Source organism: Etheostoma spectabile, chromosome 18 (genome assembly GCF_008692095.1).
Source record: "Etheostoma spectabile isolate EspeVRDwgs_2016 chromosome 18, UIUC_Espe_1.0, whole genome shotgun sequence".
In the NCBI taxonomy this organism is placed as follows: domain Eukaryota; kingdom Metazoa; phylum Chordata; class Actinopteri; order Perciformes; family Percidae; genus Etheostoma; species Etheostoma spectabile.
Window position 1 is genome coordinate 17,746,915 of NC_045750.1, and position 25,174 is coordinate 17,772,088.

The window sequence follows — 25,174 nt, forward strand, 5'->3', positions numbered from 1 at the left end:
TAAAATGTTGTTTAGGGCATGGTTTTCTCTGTTGTACATTTGAGTCTTTTTGTAGTGGGCCCCTATCTTGCTAAATAAATATGCAGAAAAAGTCTGTCATCTTGCTGCTAAAGCTGGAGAACCAAAGCCGCAAGTGTGGGCTCAGGTCATAGAAAAAGTAGGGATCTATGTTATGGCTCACTATGGCTAATGGAGTCTACAACTCCCATACACTTTACGATAATGACAGTAAATTATGTCAAGAGAAAGCCCTGGCTGCCAGTCACTCTTCTGGGAAATGTACGGCAAAAACATAAAGATGGAGCACAGGGACTTTATGCACGAACGACCATGCTTGTTTAGGCAACTGAGTGGAATTACCAGCTGCTTCCACTTCGATCCTCTCTGGCTGTGTATGCTTGACAACACCACCTCAATATCCAGTGAGACACCATCCCCTTAAAGTGATAAGGCCCGAGGTTGTTTGCACGAGGCAGTAAAAACGAGATAAAGGTCTCACGTCTCACCTTCGGGAGTGTTCAACCTGCAGCTCGGCCATTGAAGCTGCCTCAGCTGCTCCACTCAGAAATCAATACAGCTCTATGTTCACTGTGCTGGCTGTCATAAAACCTGTCAATATGTGGACCGTAACCACGCACCACGCATCAAAACAGTCGGTGCTTCCTAGAAAGGCTTGGCAGCTTTAAATGATTCATTTTGTGCTATGATCCATTATTCCCCCATGAAACCTTTTTTTGTTTTTTAAATCTGTCAGCTCTCAATCTTTGTGAGGGAGCAATTATACAACTTGCTAAACTAGATTTGACTTCACATTAACTTTTGGCTTTCTAAACCTTTTTTAAAAATAGCTCATTTTATTTCTAACTTTGGCGCCACCAAGTGGTAGTTTGAAAAACCGCCACTGATCCAACCTGGGGACAATGAATGAATGAATGGACATAGACCAGAGGCCTGTACTACAAAGCAAGATTTGGCGTTAATGAGGTAACTTCAGGTTCAACCCTGGGAATGACACGCAGCAAAGGGCCACAGGTCGGAGTCAAACCCACAGCCGCTGCATGGAGGAGTAAACCTCTTTATATTAGATCTGTTGGAACAAATTCTGAAAGTTGAACATAATTCGAATGATAGAAAATCAATACTATTGGAGGACTGAGATTACTATTCAAATGTGATTTTTTTTTTTATAAATAGGTTGGCTAACGTTGGCTAATCTCATGCAATGTGAGCTAACGTTACGTACCGAGTAACAATAGTAAAGGGGGGAGTGACAGGCTGTGGCTGGATATCGGAAGAACGATGGGAAATAGTTTTAACATGACTTTAAAATCAACATCCACTGAGCCAAAATGGTTCCGTTATCATTAGTTAGCTTGTTCTGGTTTCCTAGCTGCGTTGTGAGTTATAGGAGCTTAGCTGGGAGCTACATGGAGACAGCTGAAGTTCATGCTAGCTAGTACTTTTTTGACAAAGTACCCCAAATTATTGTAATTTACTATCTTATAAATACTTACTGAGTCAACATTGGTAAATGTATGAGATAACAAATCAAAAAATTGACTTAGTAGGTCACAATTATGAGATTGACATTTTCTACCCAATTTTGACTTATTTTAACGTAGTATCTCATGATTTTGACTAACCTTGTCTAACTTTTCATCTGTTTCCTTTATTTTACTGGATGAATTTAGCAAAGTGTCTTTATTGCTTAGGAATCAACTTTGTATTTGCAAGAGGATGGATGGGCTGTTCGTTCTTTCAAACCTGACATAATCTCACTTCAAACACCATCGGCATTCACATTTGCAGCGTAGGGGATTCTTAAGGCCACGTGATTTTGCTTTCTCATGTGACCAGTTACATCTGAAGAATAGCTACAGTACATGATGCCCGATATGCTCTTTAGCAAAGACATGAACACACAGGAAAGCAGAAAGCAATTAAAAGCACAAGCCCTGAAAAGAGTCAAGGTCATTTGCAAACGTCATCTGGAATGGTAATTCATATATGGTGAGAATGTAAAGGGACGGTTAATGTGCCATGACACATACACACAGAAAATCCATGGTGTTGATTTTAGGGCTGAAACATCGATAGGTCAAAGTGCCAAGTAGAGCGTGACAGGATAAATATCCGTTTTTTTTCATACAGTGAGAGGGAGGAGGAGAGCGATAAAACACAGACTCAGTTATACTTTGTATATCATCGTTACTCCGACACATAGAGAGAAACAAAGGAAAACAAAATGAAGAAAGAAGAAAAACAGTCCAACTAAGGAGAATAATCCACCCATAAATCTGTGTGTCAGATATGTGTTAGCAGTGCAGATACAGGGGTCAACACACACACATCTGGATAACATGATGCAAGATGTTACTCACACACTAACTCCCTCTGCTTAAAAGAGTGCCAAAAAGTGCTTTTCTACTCTAACGTGACATCATGTAGCTTGTTCACTGTCCAGTTGTGCCATTTTCATAAACAAAGATGCATGTAAGGTAGCAAATGTAGGGGGGGGAGCTACTGGGGCTGCAGCCTCTTTTAGGATTTTCAAATAATTTCAACTTTGTGTCATTTCCCCTCTGACTGGACCCGCATATCAATCAAGCAGCCTGACCTATTTACCTCTCTTTAGTTAGGAGGGGAAAGTAATCTTCCTAATCATGTGTTGTGTTCTGGTTTCAGAATATTAAAGACAGTTAGTTAGAAAAATAAGATACAGGATTTAAAAAACAGAAAAAAAACGTTGAAATAAGTGACAAAAGCAAAAATGCTTTTAAAAAGAATTCCGAAAAGAGACAAATATGTCAAAAAAAGCAACACAAACGTTAACAAAAGCAGAAAAAGCAATCAAAAACGTTTAAAAAGCGGCAAAACCCCAGAAAAAGGCCAAAAAAAGAGAGAAAAAAACCCTGTCTAGGTTTGTCTGGCTCCGCCCCTGCTCATGGTGGGTGCCACCTCTTTTTCCTGTATGTGAAAATGGGCTGCTGGAAGACCAGATGCAATTATAGTGTAACAGTGTCTGCTTAATGCATTCTGGGTCAATTTAGGGAAATGGACGGCGGACAGAAGAGAAGACTTTGAAGTTACTGGTAAATGAGGCCACAGTGTCAACGCTCTCCATCTTTACCATAACATATCTCTCTATGGCAACATCTGTCTGTTTCCCTTTTTAATGCAGGGTGGGCAATGTATTGCTTCATGGGCCATAAGGCAGCCAGACCACTGAGTACAAACCACATTCATTCAGTGCTGAAAGAGACATTGCTGTTGAGGTTTTCAAATGTATTTTTTGGCGCTTTGAGGACCACAAGCCAAATGTCATCTAGTTCCATTATATTTGAGAGAAGACATCGCTACAGTCGATATCTCCAACTCTGGGCAACCCACGCCCGCATTTAGACATGCAATTTCTATCTCAAAAGTTAGTCTTGGTAGTAATTATGAGCTAGCAAATCAACCTTTTCTACTCAATTTGACTTATTTTCACAAACATATTGGACTGCATCCCTAAATGTCCGCTTAAAAAAATAACAGTAGTACTGTGTTATGTATTATTGCTAAGTAAGAAGTCCTAATATTAACCACAACATATCCTAAAGTTCCCAGTGTGGTAAAATGTCCAGAAACACCATGTTATGTTATGATGAGACTAAAGGGAAAGCTAAGACAACGTCAGATCATTCATAGGTCACAGGTCAGGGGACGAGGATATTCAGCCGGTCTCTACAAACCAAACCTGTTGGTGTATAATTATGTTTGTCTCTCTGCAGATTTAAGGAGTCTACGTAGACAGATGCCTCAGGACTGTCTCCTTTTGGAGGTCGGTGAGCCTTTAAAACGTTAGCATACTTAGAGAGAGAGAGAGGCTAGCGTATGTGTTTAAGGAGCCTACTTTAAAGGTTCAGCTAAATGTAACGCCTCCAGCATGAATTTAAATCCACCTTCAGTAGGACAGGAACTTCAGAGAGTTGCACAATATCACACGGTGGTTAAACTGTACTGCCTGCTTCATTCTCTCCTTGATTAAATGTTTATTAAATGCTCCTGTGTAAAGGTCCTTGCACACCGCATCCAAAATCTTTGTCCGACATTGAAATTTTTTTTGAACGGGTTAAATTTTCTGTGGTTTTTCGCATCCATGGCAAACATTTTGGTGTGTTTTAACAAGCAGAAGGTATGAGCCTATTCGGAAATGCAGCACAGAGTAGAGTGCAACTTCTCAACTCAGATGAGCCTGCTGTCAGTGGGTCAGATGGTAATATCCAGTAGGATGATGAGAAGGAGAATGGAGGAGGTGAATATGAGAACATAGACAGAAAAAAGGAGTGCAACAGTGTAGTGATGGAGACAGCGACATTCCTTCAGGTAGCCGCGGTGCCTAAGGCAAGAAGACGCAGGCGGAGAGGACAACCAGCGAGGTAATGCTAGTGTCCACGGAGAGAAGCGAGGATAAAGTGAGGGTCACATTTGGTATTGTTATTGTTAGGAAGACAGATACCAAAAAAAGCATACGAAAATTTTGGACACAGTGTGCAAGGACCTTAAGTCACCCAAATCTTTCTTTCACCTTTCTTTCACAATTTTACATTTTATTATGCTGTACAATAAACCTTTTTGCATATCTGCAAACACGTCTCTCCTAAATGAAATAAAGTTGCCCTGCCTTGCCTTCTGAGCTTTTCCTAAGTAATAGTCAATCATGATGTAAAAAGCAGTGTGAATCATCCAAAGCGTAGCATCTGTACCTGAGTAGTGCTGAACCAGCTGCTGCAGCGTGTCAAACTGAGCCCTGGTGGTGATGTAGTAGCCGCCACTGTCCAGCTTGCGGATCTTATAATGCTTGACATGGTCACCTTTCACCTCGTCCCAGTCCCGTATGGACAAGGAGAAGGCCCCTGGACACACACAAACACACACACACACACACACACACACACACACACACACACACACACACACACACACACACACACACACACACACACACACACACACACACAAACAGTCCACGCCAAACATCAAGAACTTCTCTACAATTTAACTCAGGAAACATCTCATTAGGGCTGGGCAATCTATCGATATCATATCGTCATTGGAGAGATATCGTTTTCAATTTTGGAAATCGTAATATCGTAATATGAAACAAGTGTTGTGGTGTCTATGTCTTAGTTTTAAAGGCTACATTACGGTAAAGAGATGTCATTTTGAGTTTTTAGCTGCATTATTATTTGCCTTTACCCAAATCATTTCCCCTTTATTAGTGATTATTTATCACTAAATAATCACTTATTGTGTTAATATTTGGTCGAAGCACCAATAGTCAACCCTACAAGATCAAAAATAAAAATATGGTCAAAAATATGGTGATATTTGGTTTTTGCCATATCGGCCAGCTCTATATTTTATCAAAGAACAATTGAACGGGACTAACGCTTTGGCAACATTTAACGTGTAGCGTATTTGGACCGTTCCCGGAGCAGAGATGCCGGAAACGTTTTTCTTTTCCCTACTTCCCCGTAGCACATGCACATGTGACTGAGCCCGGCTGACTGCCCGCACAAACGCTTTGCTTTGTGGCCATTCTTTTGTCTGAGGATATAGCTGGTTGTTTTGTATACAACATGTATTAAAAAAACTTTGTTGCTGCGGGATGTCTGACTGTGGCAACTAGTCAAAGAAATAACAAAAAGAAACTGCCAAAATGAAACTGCTGATATGCTCACTGACAGTCTTTAAGTCGTTTCCTGTATATCGCTAGTTTAATTAAAAAGACATATAAAAAACTTTAAGATCCATTTCTGTGTAAAAGGGCCACACACACCTCGCGTAAAAAATATAGAAGACTGTCCTATTTTAACACTTGTAGAGCGGATCTCCGCGGAGCATACGCACCACTACGCGCTGCTCTCGGTCCGCTGTTTCATAGATTATAGTGGAAGCGTAGTGTTGGAATGTCCACTCCGCATATGTTACACGTGTAATGAAGCCAGCCCAGAAGAATCAAGTAGTTGTCACTTAAAGCACCCATATTATGCTCATCAGGTTGATAATTGTATTTAGAGGTTTATGGTTACATTTTCAAACATCACCATATTTTGGTTGTACTGCAAATCACTGCAGATCCTCTTTTCACCCTTTCTGCTGTGGAAACAATTTGGTAGGCACTTAAAAACTAATGGAGTTTTCCACAGGTTCTTCCTGTAATTATGCTCTCAGGCTGGTGTGAATGTGAGTGAATCGGTTGCGTGTCTGTGGTTTTACCCTTTGTGGTTTCACTCTCCCGGATGAGATAGGTTCCTCGAGGGTTGCCGGTAGACAGCAGCTGCCTCTCTGCATCCTTACGGCCCAGTTTACCAAAGTACCAGCTGCAATTACAGGACATGGCATGTTAATTCAAACACAAAATTCTGAAAATGTATATAATAATTATAATTTACAGCAGGAACTCCTTGTTCTCTTGCTCAATTCTTTTCGCTATATACAATTTCTTATTCATTTTGAACACAACACACAAAACAAAACATACAATTTGCAGGATGAACGTAGCAAAAGCCAAAAATCCCTCTGGTCGGAAAGCGGCTATTGTGACCAACAGCTTTTGACTCTACACACCTGTCATGATGACTTAATGGTGTGGAAGAACTTTGTTGTCCTGATAAAAGCACTTGGGATCAACACAACTTTTCCCTACATCCTTTTCCCTACGTACTTGTTGCACTTTTTCCAATACACGTGAGACCAGGTCGCCTCACTAGGTCGGTCTCACAGGCACTTATTCCAGTTCCCCCAAACAAAAACAACTTTGGTCAGAAATCTTTTTTTTTTAATACATATACCAAGATTTGGAATGACATTCCGTATCACAGGACACTATCATCCATCAAATATTTCAAAAAGACAGCTCCTTCTTAACAGTTACACTTGCACGCATTAATTCATTTGCTCATGTATTGTCCAAGCCTTGTTTGCATTGTCCGTATTTGTCTAGCCCAGCTGGTGTCTTGTATAAATGTCTTTGTCCTTATGTAACTGTATTGTTGTTTTTAGTTGTCGAAATTTCTTTTTCCATATCGATGTCTTGTATTAATGTCTGTCCTGACGTGCTGTAACCATGTTTTATGTTTCTGCAGAACAGGAACCTGCTGAAAACCAGTCTTTAAACTGAGTCAGGCCCGTTTTTTATATTGTAATGTAATATTACTTTTTCTAACTTTCCTGTATAATAAATATGAATGAATAAATCCCCATGACACATGCACATGTGACTGAGCCAGGCTGACTGCCTGCACGAACACTCTCCAGACCCAGTGGTTCGATCTGTGGCGATTCTTTTGTCTGGTGATATAGCTGGTTGTTTTGTATAGAACATGTATTAAAAAAAGTTTGTTCCAGCAGGATGTCTGACTGTGGCAACTAAGACAGAAAGTTCTCTGGATGTTGTTGGAGCCCTGATATTAAATCCTAAAATTGACCTTCTAACTCTTCCTAAAGTGATCCCTTGAAGCCATACTTTCCACTTGTCAAAAAAAATACATGTATGAACATTTACACAAGACATTATACAATATATTGGTTAGGCTGCTGTGACCTTAATCGAGCATATTCATACCTCCCAGATGATGGACACTTTTGTCTTCAGTGCCACCCTCAGGACAAAAGGTCCTTTTTTTAGCCCCAGGGTGGGTAAAGGCTTTTCATTTTGTCCAACACTTTCATCAGGTGGCAGCCTTGTAGCCACTAGGGATGCTATTGTTCCTCTGCAGAGCACGGTTTTCTACCATGGGAGCAAAACATGCTCTGGTGTATTGGCATTTCTTTTAACCAATCACAATCGTCTTGAGCGGTGCTAAGCGCCGGATGGAGCCACGGTGCCTCTGTTAAACAGCCTCTGGAAGGAACTTGTTTTGGTGGAACATGTGTACGTTCAAAAGAAGTTTTAGTTGTGCGACAGAAAACTCAGATTGGACACATAGTCTAGCTGGCTGTCTAGATTTACTCTGCAGAGTTCTGAAGAGCAATTAACCATAGTCCTCAGAAATCCACCAGAGGTTAGAACGCCAACACAAAGAAAATGGAAGGGGACGGACATCCGGCTGAATATTAGGGACATGCTGTGGAATTTCTGGCGGCACCTGAACATCCCGGAAATGAAACGCCGTTGATATAGACCATATGGACGCAACTTGTTCAAGGCCTGCTGCCCTTGTTTCTCTTTAAACTGCAACCAAAAGCAACGGGCAACAATGAGACACAAAAAGTGTTCTAACAGAGTTAGATCAGTGAGATTCTGCCTCACAGTGAACTGAATTAATTGTTCTTCAGAAGCCTTGTTCTGACTGAAGGGTGGGTGGGTCAGGTCTGTGTCACAGACAAAACCACACACAGGTAGAGAAAAGTAAAAATACTTTTATTTCCATATGATACTTATGATGAGGACATCGTATGTTTGAGGGAAACTCAAAAGTTCATACATTTTCACGGACTCAATGAACTGTTACATTAACAAAACTCCCCCACCAACTTTAGATATATGGACCTCTCACCCACAGTCTGGCTGGCATTTCAATTTCTAAATTCATCTCTTTGTAGTGCCACATGAATGCCATTTTATCAGGCCCTGCAGAGAAAGTAGAAACTGTGGGATGATGACTACTTTTCCTCCTGAATTTTGTTCCTCAGAAGGTTTAGCCTGCACATGTGCCTTGCCTTCTCTAATCTCCAGCTACTTCAGAGCACATTCTAGGGCCAGTGTACTATGGGTCTCTGTGGAGCACACACACACACACACACACACACACACACACACACACACACACACACACACACACACACACACTACTTACTCCTCAGCCTGGATGGAGTCAACTGGAGCCACGTAATTACTGGGAATGTAGCCGCTGCCACCGGTGGTGAGTGAGCGAGCGTCCCACCAGTCCCCTTCACTGAAAGAGAGAGAGAGAGAGGATTAGGAGAAAGGGACAAGAGAATTAACAGAAGAAGCACATTACAGTGATAAACTGTATTTCATATGAGTAGACATGACCTGTGGCAGTGCCATTGAACACATCAAAAATACAGCTTTAGTAGGACTTGCTCCCTAATTCTACCCATGTGGAAAACTTATAGGATCAAGTGAGTGTGTAGGGAGTGGAGTGGAGGAAGGCAGTTTGGGGGGTGCTTAGCCCTGCAACCACACCAGTGGTGGAGGAAGTATTCTGATCCTTTACTTAAGTAAAAGTACTAATAACACATTGTAGAAATACTCTGTTACAAGTAAAGGTCCTGCATTGAAAGTGTTACTTAAAGGTCCCATGACATGGTGCTCTTTGGATGCTTTTACATAGACCTTAGTGGTCCCCTAATGCTGTATCTAAAGTCTCTTTTATATAGACCTTGTGGTCCCCTAATACTGTATCTGAAGTCTCTTTTACATGACCTTAGTGGCCCCTAATACTGTTCTGAAGTCTCTTTACATAGACCTTAGTGGTCCCCCTAATACTGTATCTAAGTTCTTTTACATGACCTTAGGGGTCCCCTAATGCTGTATCTGATCTCTTTATATAGACCTAGTGTCCCCTAATACTTTTCAAGTCTCTTTTATATAGACCTTAGTGTGCCCCTAATACTGTATCTGAATTCTCTTTTACATAGACCTTAGTGGTCCCCTAATACTGTATCTGAAGTTCTTTTACATAGACTTTAGTGGTCCCCTAATACTGTATCTGAAGTCTCTTTTCATAGACTTAGTGGTCCCCTAATACTGTATCTGAAGTCTCTTTACTAGACCTTAGTGGTCCCCTAATACTGTATCTGAAGTCTCTTTTATATAGGCCTTAGTGGTCCCCTATACTGTATCTGAAGTCTCTTTTACATAGACCTTAGTGGTCCCCTAATACTGTATCTGAAGTTCTTTTACATAACCTTAGTGGTCCCCTAATACTGTATCTGAAGTCTCTTTTATATAGACCTTAGTGGTCCCCTAATACTGTATCGAAGTCTCTTTTACATAGACCTTAGTGGCCCTAATACTGTATCTGAAGTCTCTTTTATATAGGCCTTAGTGGTCCCCTAATACGTATCTGAAGTCTCTTTTATATAGACCTTAGTGGTCCCCTAATACTGTATCTGAAGTCTCTTTTATATAGGCCTTAGTGTCCCTAATACTGTATCTGAGTCTCTTTTATATAGCTTAGTGGTCCCCTAATACTGTATCTGAAGTCTTTTTTATAGACCTTAGGTCCCCTAATCTTTACTGAAGTCTCTTTTACATAGACCTTAGTGTCCCCTAATACTGTATCTGAATGTCTCTTTTATATAGGCCTTAGTGGTCCCCTAATACTGTATCTGAAGTCTCTTTTACTATAGACCTTAGTGGTCCCCTAATACTGTATCTGAAGTTCTTTTACATAGACCTTAGTGGTCCCCTAATGCTGTATCTGAAGTCTCTTTTATATAGGCCTTAGTGGTCCCCTAATACTGTATCTGAAGTCTCTTTTACATAGACCTTAGTGGTCCCCTATACTGTATCGGAAGTCTCTTTTAAATAGACCTTAGTGGTCCCCTAATACTGTATCTGAAATCTCTTTTAATACCTTATTGGTCCCCTAATACTGTATCTGAAGTCTCTTTATACAGACCTTAGTGGTCCCCTATACCTGTATCTAAGTCTCTTTCATAAGACCTTAGTGGTCCCCTAATGCTGTATCTGAAGTCTCTTTCATATGCCTTGTGTCCCCTAATGCGTATCTGAGTCTCTTATATAGACCTTAGTGGTCCCCTAATGCTGTATCTGAATCTCTTCATATAGACCTTATTGGTCCCCTAATGCTGTATCTGAAGTCTCTTTCATATAGACCTTAGTGGTCCCCTATACTGTACTGAAGTCTCTTTTATATGACCTATTGGGTCCCCTAATGCTGTATCTGAAGTCTCTTTCATATAGACCTTAGTGTCCCTAATACTGTATCTGAAATCTCTTTATGTAGACCTTAGTGGCCCTTATACTGTATCTGAAGTCCTCTTTATATGGCCTATGGTCCCCTAACGTGTATCTGAAGTCTCTTTTATATAGGCCTTAGTGGTCCCCTAATACTGTATCTGAAGTCTCTTTTATATAGACCTTAGCGGTCCCCTAATACTGTATCTGAAGTCCTCTTTTATAAGACCTTAGTGGTCCCCATCTTGTATCTGAAGTCTCTTTTATATAGACCTTAGTGGTCCCCTAATACTGTATGAAGTCTCTTTTACATAGACCTTAGTGGTCCCCTAATACTGTATCTGAATCTCTTTATAGACCTTAGTGGTCCCCTAAACTGTATCTGAAGTCTCTTTATATATACCTTATGGTCCCCTAATACTGTATCTGAAGTCTCTTTTATACAGACCTTATGGGTCCCCTAATACTGATCTAAAGTCTCTTTCATATAGACCTTAGTGGTCCCCTAATGGTATCTGAAGTCCTCTTCATATAGACCTTAGTGGTCCCCTAATGCTGTATCTGAAGTCTCTTTCATATAGACCTAGTGGTCCCCTAATGCTGTATCTGAGTCTCTTTCATAAGACCTTAGTGGTCCCCTAATGCTGTATCTGAAGTCTCTTTCATATAGACCTTAGGGTCCCCTAATACTGATCTGAGTCTCTTTTATATAGACCTTGTGGTCCCCTAATACTGTATCTGAATTCTCTTTTACATAGACCTTAGTGGTCCCCTAATACTGTATCTGAAGTCTCTTTTACATAGACTTTAGTGGTCCCCTAATACTACTGTATCTGAAGTCTCTTTTACATAGACTTAGTGGTCCCCTAATACTGTATCTGAAGTCTCTTTACATAGACCTTAGTGGTCCCCTAATACTGTATCTGAAGTCTCTTTTATATAGGCCCTTAGTGGTCCCCTAATACGGTATCTGAGTCTCTTTTACATAGACCTTAGTGGTCCCCTAATACTGTATCTAAGTTCTTTTACATAGACCTTAGTGGTCCCCTAACTATGTATCTGAAGTCTCTTTTTATACCTTAGTGGTCCCCTATACTGTATCTAATTCTCTTTTACATAGACCTTAGTGGTCCCCTAATACTGTATCTGAAGTCTCTTTTATATAGGCCTTAGTGGTCCCCTAATACTGTATCTGAAGTCTCTTTATATAGCCTTAGTGGTCCCCTAATACTGTACTGAAGTCTCTTTATATAGGCCTTAGTGGTCCCCTAATACTGTTCTGAAGTCTCTTTACTAGACCTTAGTGGTCCCCTATACTGTATCTGAAGTTCTTTTATACATAGACCTTAGTGGTCCCCAATGCTGTATCTGAAGTCTCTTTTACATAGACCCTTAGGGTCCCCTAATACTGTATCTGAGTTCTTTTACATAGACCTTAGTGGTCCCCTAACTATCTGATTCTCTTATATAGGCCTTATGGTCCCCTAATACTGTACTGAAGTCTCTTTTACATAACCTTAGTGGTCCCCTATACTGTATCGAAGTCTCTTTTAATAGACCTTAGTGGTCCCCAATAAAGTATCTAAATCTCTTTTATATATACCTTAGTGGTCCCCTAATACTGTATCGTAAGTCTCTTTTATACAGCCTTAGTGTCCCCCTAATACTGTATAAAGTCTCTTTCATATAGACCTTAGTGGTTCCCTAATGCTGTATCTGAGTCTCTTCATATATACCTTAGTGGTCCCCTAATGCTGTATCTGAAGTCCTCTTCATATAGACCTTAGTGGTCCCAATGCTGTATCTAAGTCTCTTTCATATAGACCTTGTGTCCCCTAATGCTGTATCTGATTCGCCTTTCATATAGACCTTAGTGGTCCCCTAAACTGTACTGAAGTCTCTTTAATAGACTTAGGGTCCCCTAATGCTGTATCTGAAGTCTCTTTCATATGACCTGTGTATCCCCTAATACTGTATCTGAATCTCTTTTTGTAGACCTAGTGGTCCCCTTATACTGTATCTGAAGTCTCTTTTTATAGCCTTAGTGGTCCCCTAATCCTGTATCTGAAGTCTCTTTTATATAGGCCAGTGGTCCCTAATACGTATCTGAAGTCTCTTTTATATAGACCTTAGCGGTCCCCTAATACGTATCTGAAGCTCTTTTAAGATACCTTGGGTCCCCCTAAACTGTATCTGAAGTCTCTTTTATATAGACCTTAGTGTCCCCTAATACTGTATCTCAAGTCTCTTTTACATAGACCTTAGTGGTCCCCTAATACTGTATCTAGTTCTCTTTTACAAGACCTTAGTGGTCCCCTAATACGGTATCTGAAGTCCTTTTATATATACCTTAGTGGTCCCCTAATACGTATCTGAAGTCTCTTTATACAGACCTAGTGGTCCCCTAACTGTATCTAAAGTCTCTTTCTATAGACCTTAGTGGTCCCCAATGCTGTATCTGAAGTCTCTTTCATATAGACCTTATGGTCCCCTAATGCTGTATCTGAAGTCTCTTTCATAAGACTTAGTGGTCCCCTAATGCTGTATCGAAGTCTCTATATGACCTTAGTGGTCCCTAATACTGTAACTGAAGTCTCTTTTATAGTGACCTTAGTGGTCCCCTATATGTATCTAGTCTCTTTTATAGCCTTAGTGCCCCTAATACTGTACTGTAAGTCTCTTTTATATAGGCCTTAGTGGTCCCCTAATACGTATCTGAAGTCTCTTTATATAGACCTTAGGTCCCCTAATACTGTATCTGAAATCCTTTTATTAGACCTTAGTGGTCCCTTATACTGTATCTAAGTGCTTTTTTATAGGCCTTAGTGGTCCCTAATACTGTATCTGAAGTCTCTTTTTATAGGCCTTAGTGGTCCCTAATACTGGTTCTGAAGTCTCTTTTATATAGACCTTAGGGTGCGTCCCTAATACTGTATACTGAAGTCTCTTTTATATAGACCTTAGTGGTCCCCTAATCTGTATCTGAAGTCTCTTTCACATAAGACCTTAGTGGCCCCTAAATACTGTATCTCGTCTCTTTACATAGACCTTAGTGGTCCCCTATACTGTTCTGAAGTCTCTTTACATAGACCTTAGTTTCCCCTAATACTGTATCTGAAGTCTCTTTATATATACCTTAGTGGTCCCCAATACTGATCTGAAGTCTCTTTTATACAGACCTTATGGGTCCCCTAATGCTGTATCTGAAGTCTCTTTCATATAGACCTTATGGTCCCCAATACTGTATCTAAGTCTCTTTTATATAGACTTAGTGGCCCCTAATACTGTATCTGAAGTCTCTTTTATGTAGACCTTAGTGGTCCCCTAATACTGTATCTGAAGTCTCTTATATAGGCCTTGTGGTCCCCTAATACTGTATCTGAAGTCTCTTTTATAGAGCCTTAGTGGTCCCCAATACTGTATCTGAAGTCTCTTTTTAATATAGACCTTAGTGTCCCCTAATACTGTATCTGAGTCTCTTTAATCTACCTTAGTGGTCCCCTAATACGTATCTGAATCTCTTTTACATAGACCTTAGTGGTCCCCTAATACTGTATCTCAGTCTCTTTTATACGACCTTAGTGGTCCCTAATACTGTATCTCAAGTCTCTTTTACATAGACCTTAGTGGATCCCCTAATACGGTATCTCAAGTCTCTTTTATATAGCCTTAGTGGTCCCCTAATACTGTATCTGAATCTCTTTATATAGACCTTAGTGGTCCCCTAATACTGTATCTGAATCTCTTTTATATAGACCTTAGTGGTCCCCTAATACTGTATCTGAAGTCTCTTTATATAACCTATGATGCCCCTAATACTGTTCTGAAGTCTCTTTTATATAGACCTTAGGTCCCCTAATACTGTATCTCAGTCTCTTTTATACAGACTTAGTGGTCCCCTAATACTGTATCTCAAGTCTCTTTACATAGACCTTAGTCTCCCTAATACTGTATCTAAGTCTCTTTTATATAGGCCTTAGTGGTCCCTAATACTGTATCTGAAGTCTCTTTTTATATAGCCTAGTGGTCCCTAATACTGTATCTGAAATCTCTTTTATATAGACCTTAGTGGTCCCCTAATACTGTATCTGAAGTCTCTTTTATATAGACCTTAGTGGCCCCTAACTGTATCTGAAGTCTCTTTTATATAGACCTTAGTGGTCCCCTATACTGTATCTGAAGTCTCTTTTATATAGACCTAGTGGTCCCCTAATACTGTATCTGAAGTCTCTTTTTATAGACCTTGTGGTCCCCTATACGGTATCTGAAGTCTCTTTTATAATAGACTTAGTGGTCCCCTAAACTGTACTCGTTCGAATCTCTTTTATATAACATGTGCTGCTGTTGCATCAGCCTCTGCACTCAATTGCTGTCTGAAGTTCAGCCGCTTTGTAAATGTGCGTCTGCTGAATGTCCTAAAGACTCCTCCGCCTGGACACCCACACAGCCATTAGTGTCTCTCTGATGTCTCTTCCTCACTAACCACCAGCTCTCTCTCTCTGGGCCCATCCATCCCTCTCTGCACCTCTGATTGACTTCATTTGTCCACTCACTCAGCTCCTCATCTTTCATCTTCCTCCCTACCTCACATTGCTCGTGTTTCATCTTTTCCTCCTTTCATAATTCCACACTCAGAGTTCAAAAAGTCCATCACACCTCCTCCTTCCTCATATCTTTCCATTTATAAAAGCTGAGCTTCAGTTTATCAGGATGAGAACCTGAGCTTTTCTCAACGTTAAAATGCTTGCAATCATTCCACCAACTGATCGACGAGAATGCCTGTCTAAAGTAAGGCTGCACAATATATCATTGTTTTTATCACCATCGCGGTATCAGCTGGCTCAACACACACAAACCGCGAAAGGCCGCGAGGTATCGCAAAACACTTTTTTGTTAGTTGAAAGAAATTATCAGCAAAAAACTGCCCTTTGTAATGTTACTTCCTCTTTTGTTTTATTCAATGTTCAATAAAAGAATTTTGGAAATGATGTCCTTTCATCTGTTTTAAATTCAACAAGTAAAAGTAAAAAATGTACAAAATTTAAATTCAGACATTTATTTACTATTTTAATCAGATATATATCAGTGCTGTCAAACAATTAAAATATTTAATCGCGATTAATCGCATTAATGTCATAGTTAACTTGCAATTAATCGCACATTTTAATCTATTCTAAATGTCCCTTTATTTCTTTGTGTCCCATTATTTTTTCTCATGTTAATTCTCTTATCAACATGGAAAAGTGGATCGGCTCACTTTGTGTAAAAGTTTTTTTTGTTTTGTAAACAACATTGTCATATAGCCTACTGTAGTGTTCAAATTTACACATTACATTCTCATTGGGAGCGAATAATCTCTCACACAATGTAACACTGCCCATCAATAAAAGGTTGAAAAAAATACTTTGACGAGGGGGGGGGGGGGGGGGGGGGGGGGGGGGGAATTGGCATCAGCAGTGTGCTTGGCCATCAAGTGGTATTTCAGACTGGCCGTGCTGCGATGATAGCTCAGTTCACAACAACCAAACCCACAGATCACATTGGTCTTATCACTGGAACCATTTAGCAACTTTAAAAAAGTTAACTTTCCATTCAGAATCTTATTGGAATCCATTTCAGCGTCTGGCGCTTGTCATCCACTCAAAACCTAACGTTACTACGCCTTGGCCGGCTCACAAGCCCAAACGGTGTGCGTGCGGCGTGCCTGTTGTTTTGTTTCCGGTCTACCTAGATCTGGTGTTGTAGTTTTTCTAACATTACTAGCTGTTGCAACAACATGTGAAAAAAACTACAAAGTTTGCTAGGCCAAAATGAAGGTTAATCTCACAATTCTATCAACAGCTAAGTGAGTTGTTAAAACCTTTCTTTTTAGTAAACTCTTTGAACACAAACAATGTTCTCAATGCTGATTCATGTGTAGAGCCCCTGGTGATACTTGGAGCAAAGTCTCATGTTGTGTCGAGCCTTCTTAGTGTTTTAAAAATAGGGATTTTGATGGCTTCCTATTAGTGCCCCTAGCACTCCCATTCAAAAAGCCATTTGACCAAAAAACTAGAATAGGGTAAATCTTAAAAGTGGCGCTTCTGTCTTAATTATGCTTTTAAACTAAAGTTTGACTCGGGTACATTCCCAAAAAGACCCTAGGTTGCATTTTGGCAAGAGTTGCACTTTAAGGGACAGCTAGCAGTAATGGTTTCCCATCATTACCAGTGCTTTCACATGAATGCACAATCACTCATGTACATTTCCTTCCCCCATCACTGTACTCCGGCACACTGTGCCACCCCGTGCTTGTCTCTATCACATCTCTTACGCACCAGGAGGGAATGTCTTCGGCTGTGTAAGAGGGATGCTGAAGACAGAGAAAGACATGGAGGGAGAGGGAGAGAGAGCGAGAGAGAAGGGAGTGGAGGAAAAGGGGAGGAGAGGCGTTGTTGGTCTTTCATTTATTCTGAATAAAGCCATGGTGGGGGATCGCCTGGGGACAACGTCCCAGGCAGAAATAGGCCTGCTTCCCTTTGTTCATGGAGGATCCCTCAGGAGAGAGAGATGGAGCCTCAACAATCCGCCTTTTGAGAGAGAAGAGTATGCTGGAGCGAGAGAATGTGTTTGTGCGGTGTAAGATGTGTCGGTATGTGTGTTTGCACGGAGTTGGAGAGACATAAACAGACGGGGCGGGGTGGGTCCCAGTCTGTCCCGCTGCCTCTTTTGTCTCCAGAAAACATACCTCCTTAAACCAACTCTGCCCTGCCACAAAAAGACAAAGCAACGACAAGAGTACACAAAGAAGCTCCCTCTTGTCTCTGAATCCTCTGGCCCCATGGTGACCGCTGCTGACAGAATACAGTACAGTCAGCCATTCACAACACCACAGCGTGTTTATTCATAGCCTAGCAGCTCAGTCAGAACAAAAGTCACTTCATTTACTAACAGCGTTGATTTCTAGCATTCTGCAAAAAACACAAGCTATTTTCTGATTGTGTCTGATCAAGCGTCACAATTTACACTCACAGGGGGTCATAAAAAGCCTGAGGTGACCACCGTGCCTAATAAACACTCAGGGATGGAGGCTGTTGCCTGAAGGATGCCATCACAAAACAAAATGGGACAACGGCGCCTTCATCAGCTGGGATCTCTCCCTGCTCGGGCATCTGACAGCCACTTCCTGCCAGGGGCGGGGCTAGAAGGGGGGCACTGGTGCCCCCTCCCATCTATTGGTCCAGAGTGCTGTCGATCTGACAAATTCCAAGGGATCAGAGTACTGTCACTTGGCTGCCTGTTCTGCCAATTTTTCCAGCCCTTGTCACATGACCTATTAATGTTACCATGACGACTGTCCAAAATTCTGATACCATGGAAACTATAGAAAATGTGTATTCTTTGAAAAAGTATTATAAGTAAATATTGTATTCTGATAAACAATTTGTTTAAAATGAAAAGTGAAACTAATAATGAATTTGATGTTTTATTTAGCAGAAATATATTATGTTGTTCTATCCTTTCCTATATTTCCTATAATTTCCGACTGAAATTCTGCCCCCCCCCCTCGTGCCACCCCCGCTTTCTGCCAGCTCTGACAGGCTGGAGTAAATGAGGATTTCAGCCTTTTATCACCTTTGTCCAGCAGGGGACAGTGTGGGCGGCTGGAAGACACCCTGTCCATATATGAGGCTGGTTGAAGCAGTGAGGCGTGGGTGGACGAGGGAGGTGGAGAGGAGAGAGGGGGGAAGGTGGGGAGGGCGAAGAAGAAGAGGAAGAGGAGGCAGTCTCGGCTCTAATGACGGTGTCTTCCTGCTCTGGCTGAGGCCCAGCGGGGGCCGAGGTGTGTGCTGGAATGTGCAAGATGCTAACTGGGACAGGATGCTAACCGGGTGTGGTGAAGAGGAAGACTGACCTTGCTGGGCCAGAGGCGGAGATGATAAGGCAGTCGTGTACAGCAACAATTCATCAGGAGAGGATTTATGTGGCACAAGCATTAATACGTTTGTGCTTGTTTGGAGGAAAACTTCAATAAATGCAACACTCGCGCTGCATTAACAAGCCTTATTTTGACTAATTTTTGAACTACATTAACACTTAGCCAAGGGTGAGAGTTGCACTAATGGCGGCAGGTTCTTTGTGCACTTTATGTGCTGTTGTTGCCCTAGATTTCACCTTCCAGGCTACATATCCCTAGTCACTCCACTTTGCACTAACCTTCATCCTGGACTAAACATCTGCCCATTGCACATTTATATATGTCCAGCATTCTGCACCCTCCTTTTTCTAAACAGCTATATTGTATATATTCGTTTCTGTTTCTGTATTTATTTCTATTTTTTATTTGTTTTTGTATGTATGCTTCAATCACCAAGGCAAATTCCCAGTAGGTGTTACTTACTGTGGCAATAAACACTTTTCTGATTCCAGTACATACTGACACACACAACCAGGGCTGCCTGGATTCCAGAACTACCAAGCTCATGATTCTAGGTCTGCAAAACGACTCACAGACACCTTAAAAGAGACAGTTAAAAGACAATTTCTTAATCATCTCTGATTAAATTACCTGAAAAGAACAACAACAAAAAGCTTGATTTAAACTTAAGCAAATACAGTAAATTTTCATTATTCATTTATTATTGTACAAACGTCTCTGTTATATATGTTGAGGGGTATGCTTGACTCCCTAGGTCATGCTAGCATGATTGACAATTAATAATTGGAATTAATTAGCATACCAATCGACTCCCTTTCTCCTCTTTCCCTATAATTCCAAATGACATCGATCTGTACAGGAAACCTTTTGGAAAGTAGTATATCATCAAAATAAAGGTTAGACATGTTGTGTCATTATTTGGATTCATAAACATACATTCAAAGCTAGGAATTTCCTCCTGTTAGGGAAATACTGCATCCTTTATTTGTGTTTACCAAATTTAAATGTAATGAATCTAAAGATAATGAAATCAGCCTATAACATATAGGACCTAATTTCTCCCAGGCTTATATAACCCCCGAATTACCAGACCTCACCACACCACTCTGATTGGTGGAGGCTGCTGTGGTCGCAGCAGCCTAAGAGGGAGACCTGCAGACAACAACTTGGGGCTAAGTGTCTAAATAAAGACAGGTCTGATTCATTGTGATATTCAGTGTCATGATTTTATATTGTTTATTGCTCTTTGAATTTGTGCTTTTTCCCAGTAAAGACGTTTGTGTGGTGACGGTGGTACAGCAACTTGCCATAAATGGGGCAGACTTACAGTATTTGTTACGACTGGCTTTGTCGGTTTATTTCATAAACTGAACAAAATTTGCACTAGAAGCAATTTCATATTCAAAAGAAAACAGCAGTGTTGCTTACGTTGGGAAAAAAAGGAAATGTATGTTCACAGTATAAATTCTAAAAAGTCATATTTATTTCATTTTTAGTATTTGTCTGATTTAACAGAATCTTAAAAGATCAGACATCAGTGGTTTTGAATGTATTAGCAGTTTTAGTACATCACAGTTTGTCATTTTGCAAAGCATACTGCTGATTTTTTAGAAATTCTGATGCATTTTGTTCACAATTTCAGTTGGCCATTGGCCTCTATTGATTTCTTTGGGCTACTGAAATAAATACGTAACATAGACTTCTGTAATCCATCACAGTAAACCTTAAGTCTACATTAAAGGTCCCATGGCATAACAATTTCACTTTATGAGGTTTTTAACATTAATATGAATTCCCCCAGTCTGCCTATGGCCCCCCGGTGGCTAGAAATGGTGATAGGTGTAAACCGAGCCCTGGGTATCCTGCTCTGCCTTTGAGAAAATGAAAGCTCAGATGGGCCGATCTCAAATTTTCCCCCATATGACATCACGAGGGGAAAGGTTACCTCCCCTTTCTCTGCTTTGCCCACTCAGAGAATTTGGCCCGTCCATGAGAGAGAGACATCGTGGCTTGCAAACAAGCAAAGCATGGCAGTTGGTCAAGGCCATACCCCCACCCTCCACCTTGCCCCCCCTCTCCTCCTCATTAGCTACAGACTCAGAAATGGTACTAAAGAAAGCTCATTGTGGGACTGGCTCTAGTGGCTATAATTCTGCACCAAGGCTGAATTTTGGGAAAGAGACTTCAGATACAGTATTAGGGACCACTATGGTCTATATAAAAAGACTTCAGATACATTATTAGGGGACCACTATGGTCTATATAAAGAGACTTCAGATACAGTATTAGGGGACCACTAAGGGATATATAAAGAGACTTCAGATACAGTATTAGGGGACCACTAAGGTCTATGTAAAGAGACTTCAGATACAGTATTAGGGACCACTAAGGTCTATATAAAAGAGACTTCAGATACAGTATAGGGGACCACTAAGGGCTATATAAAGAGACTTCAGATACAGTATAGGGGACCCTAAGGTCTGTATATAAAGAGACTTCAGATACAGTATTAGGGGACCACTAAGGGTCTATATAAAAGAGTCTTCAGATACAGTATTAGGGGACCACTAAGGTCTATATAAAAGAGACTTCAGATACAGTATTAGGTCTATATAAAACATCCAAAAAGAAGCATGTCATAAGACCTTTAAGAGTTTTCAAATCAGTCTGCACTGCTAATTAATTTCCATACAGTACATACATGAATGGAAACCAAGGGTTGTCTGGAACAGTCATACAAACACATCCAAAGACTGTTTACACATGATCAAAGTTTGCAGTTGAGCTCAGGCACAGTATGGTCCAAATCAGGAGATCAGTGCCAACAACAACATTCCCATAGTTTCAGTTTTATTTCACTTGAAAAACCAAAATAATTGACTTCATTGTGAAACTACACTGGCCTGGATATCCAGGATCCAAGATAACAACCAAATACAGTGTCATCTACTGGCTGTGTGTTTACCTATTTGCACAGAAATGAGAGCTAGCAGTTGAGTGATGCTACATACAGGTCATCAGCGTAATTCTGAAACAATGGAGTCACAGTAAACCTGCCGCCCCCCTCTGCAGTACTGCACAGCACTTGCACAGAGCAGCATAATTACCACCAAATCTAGAAGAGAATCAGGTCGGAGCACAGTCCCAGCAGTCTCCTGAGCCTCCTCAAATGTCACTGCACCACTGCAGCAACCCAAACAAACCGAGAGGCAGGGTCAGTCCAGCAGGCTGAGACACAGCCTCATGTGGACAGAACCAACATGAAAACCGTCCACAAGCTGTGGACACGATGGCTAAAGAGCTGGCAAATGATGATTACTGATGATTACTTATCAAAAATCTCATTGTGTAAATATTTTGGGAAAGCACCAATATTCAACACTACAATTTCGTTGTGGTGTCGACATCGAGGTATTTGGTAAAAAATAATGTAAAATTAGATTTTCTCCATATCGCCCAGCCCTAATCATCAAGTACTTTTAAAACTACTAAAAGTAAAAGCACTCAATTTGTTCAGAAGATTGTGGCGTTCGGCACCTATGCGGGATCCCAGAAGGCTTGTATTATGTGGACGTGTCGGCGGTTTCGTTGTCATTACTTAGAATCGCTCATGGGGGCAACAGAAACTAAGCACTATAGCTTTCATTTTCATTGGATTGAAGCCTTTTATACGCCTGTAAATTACTTTGTCAGTCAAGTGAAGAGAATTCCGTTTGGCTGGCTCCAGATTATTAAACCAAAACACTACTTTTCCATGTACAACCTGCCACTTCTACCTCAGCCCTGTGGGCTCCCCTCCCAGCAGCACCATCCCCTATAAAACAAGTGCAGGCCGTCTGATAAGCAGCTGTAGCGACTTACGTGCTGTTGATAATCTGGAACCGTTCTCCTTTCCTGAAGCTGAGGTCGTCTTCTGTTCGCGCCTCGTAGTCATAAAGTGCCACAAAGAGGGTGACTCCTGCAGGAGAGATACAAACGGTGTCAGCGCTCAGCAGATTAACGAGAGAAAATGAAGCTCAGAATCATGTTTAACTGAGGCCGCACTGGCTGATGCAGCACACTGAGTAAATAAGGATCCATCTCAGGTTGGAATAGAAGTCAGTCATGTTGACTGTACTAGGAACAAGCGGTGGAAGAAGTATTCAGATCCTTTATGTGAGTAAAAGTACTAATACCTAAAAAATACTCCGTTACAAGTAAAAGTCCTGTGTTGAAAATGTTACTAAAAAGTCTAAGTGTCAGCCAACGCTAACTTTTGAAAGCTTCACGGCTTTTTGCCGGACGGCGCTCCGAGAGGAGAGCTACGAGACACATGCCACGACATCGCTGACGACTGGCGGCTAAATTGGCCGTCCCACAAACAGAGCACGCCAGGCAGACACAAAGCTGACAACATCACAGATGGATGCGGTGGAGATGGGCTCATACCGCTGTGGACTCATGTCGGTCTCACGGACACGCAAGGATTTCCAGAAAAAAGGTTGCATGTGTTTTACGACAATCGTGTGCGCTACAAGTCGATACAGACATGACACACACTGACACCACGTAACGCCCATGACCTGCCGATTCATTCAACCAGCGCTGGACTGGTTCATAATGAATCAGCCGTCACTCTGTGAGTAGAGAGTCCAGTCTGCAGTGTAGTTCAGACCCTTCACTGATAAACCAGAGACTGGCTTTATGGTCAAAGATAGTTTTTGTACAGCCTCTCTGTCAGAGACGCCTGCTTTTAAAAGCCCGACTTATAAAGGATTTTTAAGGCCAATACTGATATCCGATATTCCGATATATATTTAATAAAAACAAATCCAGAAACACGTAACAAAACACAAACAGATTTCCCTAACATTAGTTATTTGTAGTTATTTATGAGTTCCCACTAAAATATGATAATAATTCGGTTCATTGTCACAACAGAACAGAGGAACATCAAAATATATTAAAGTTATGATAAAAACAAAGTTAAGATATGAAATTTAAATTCCTTTGTACAAAAACACAATAACAAAAAAAAAAAAATCGGTGTTACTAACAGGACATGTAGAGCGACCTCTGGTGGAACAACTATGCAACGCCAACCCTCATTATTTGTCATTAATTATTCTGATGAAGGAATATGTAGTATATATAATAGATATATATATATATATATATATATATATATATATATATGTATATATCACTACCCGTCAAAAGTTTGGGGTCACTTAGAAATTTCCATTGCACTCCATTGTAGAAGAATACCAGCTGAGGTCAGTTGCATTGTTTTTTTAACCCGGTCAGCAGTTTTCAAATTACATTATGTGCTTACATAATTGTAAAAGGATTTCCAATGTTTTTCTAGTTAGTTCTTTAAAATGATATCAGATTAGTGAACAGAAGAGCCTCGGAACATGGATAAATGGTTGCGATAATGGGCATGTAGATATTGCATTAAAGATCTACACCACCTCAGATCAGCTGGTATTATGATCTATATGGTTTAGTGGCATGGAAATTTGTAAGTGACCCCAAACTTTTGACCGGTAGTGTATATATCTATATATATGCCAATACTGATAGATCGGGAAATGTCTATCGGCCGGCCGATATATCGGTCAGGCTCTAAAAGTTACTTTTTATAGGGGTAACTAAGTAAAGTAACGGATTACTTTAAGAAGTAATGAGTAACGAGCAAACACTACTTTTCAAAAGTAACTTCCCAAACACTGATGATGAAACAGTTAATAAACTGGAATTGCCCTTTAAAAGGCCTTAGATCTCTATCTAACTGACTACCGGTTTCTTAGTTTGAGTTGTCTCTTCTCATCACACAGCACATGAGACAAAAGCAGCACTCAGAGTGTTTTGCTCAGCTCGGAGACTGAAGCTGTTTCATGCCTCTGAGTGTTTGACAAATGGAAGTTGAATGGGCCACTTCTTCAAAGTTCACTTGAACTCTCTTGATCACATTTTTATTTCCCAAGTCGTATGACTCCAGACCAAGGCTTTCTGGGAAACAGTGTTAGAATGCAGAGTGTATGTGAGGCTCTTGCTGATAGGACTGCAGATAGAGAGGACCTGCTGCTCTGCATGTGATAACGAACAGGGAGAATGGAGAGACGACTGTCTGATTGAATCACTTCACAACTGGGGCAGGGTTTAAAAAAAAAAACGGGTTTTTGACTCAAATCGGTCTTCATTTGAATAGTTCCATATCGTTTCACAAAATCCCAAATTTGATCCTTTAAGAGGCTCGGCAAGGGAGAAACATGCCCCTTTTCACAGATGTATGGCCCGAGATATACCGTCTCTGCATCATACCCTCTACACTG

The 25,174-nt window shown here is 40.8% G+C and overlaps 1 protein-coding gene across 4 annotated transcripts in view; it reads right to left on the reverse strand.

The window, feature by feature from the left end:
- The window catches only part of fynb (FYN proto-oncogene, Src family tyrosine kinase b), a 96,414-nt gene that overhangs the window by 15,842 nt on the left and 55,398 nt on the right, over positions 1 to 25,174 (reverse strand). For all 4 annotated transcript variants that reach the window (XM_032542438.1, XM_032542436.1, XM_032542439.1 and 1 more), the window contains 4 exons: positions 22,719 to 22,815; positions 8,847 to 8,945; positions 6,265 to 6,368; positions 4,749 to 4,898 (listed from right to left, as the gene is read on the reverse strand). In XM_032542438.1, coding sequence (XP_032398329.1) covers positions 4,749 to 4,898; positions 6,265 to 6,368; positions 8,847 to 8,945; positions 22,719 to 22,815 — 450 coding nt within the window. The remainder of the gene's footprint in view (positions 1 to 4,748; positions 4,899 to 6,264; positions 6,369 to 8,846; positions 8,946 to 22,718; positions 22,816 to 25,174) is intronic.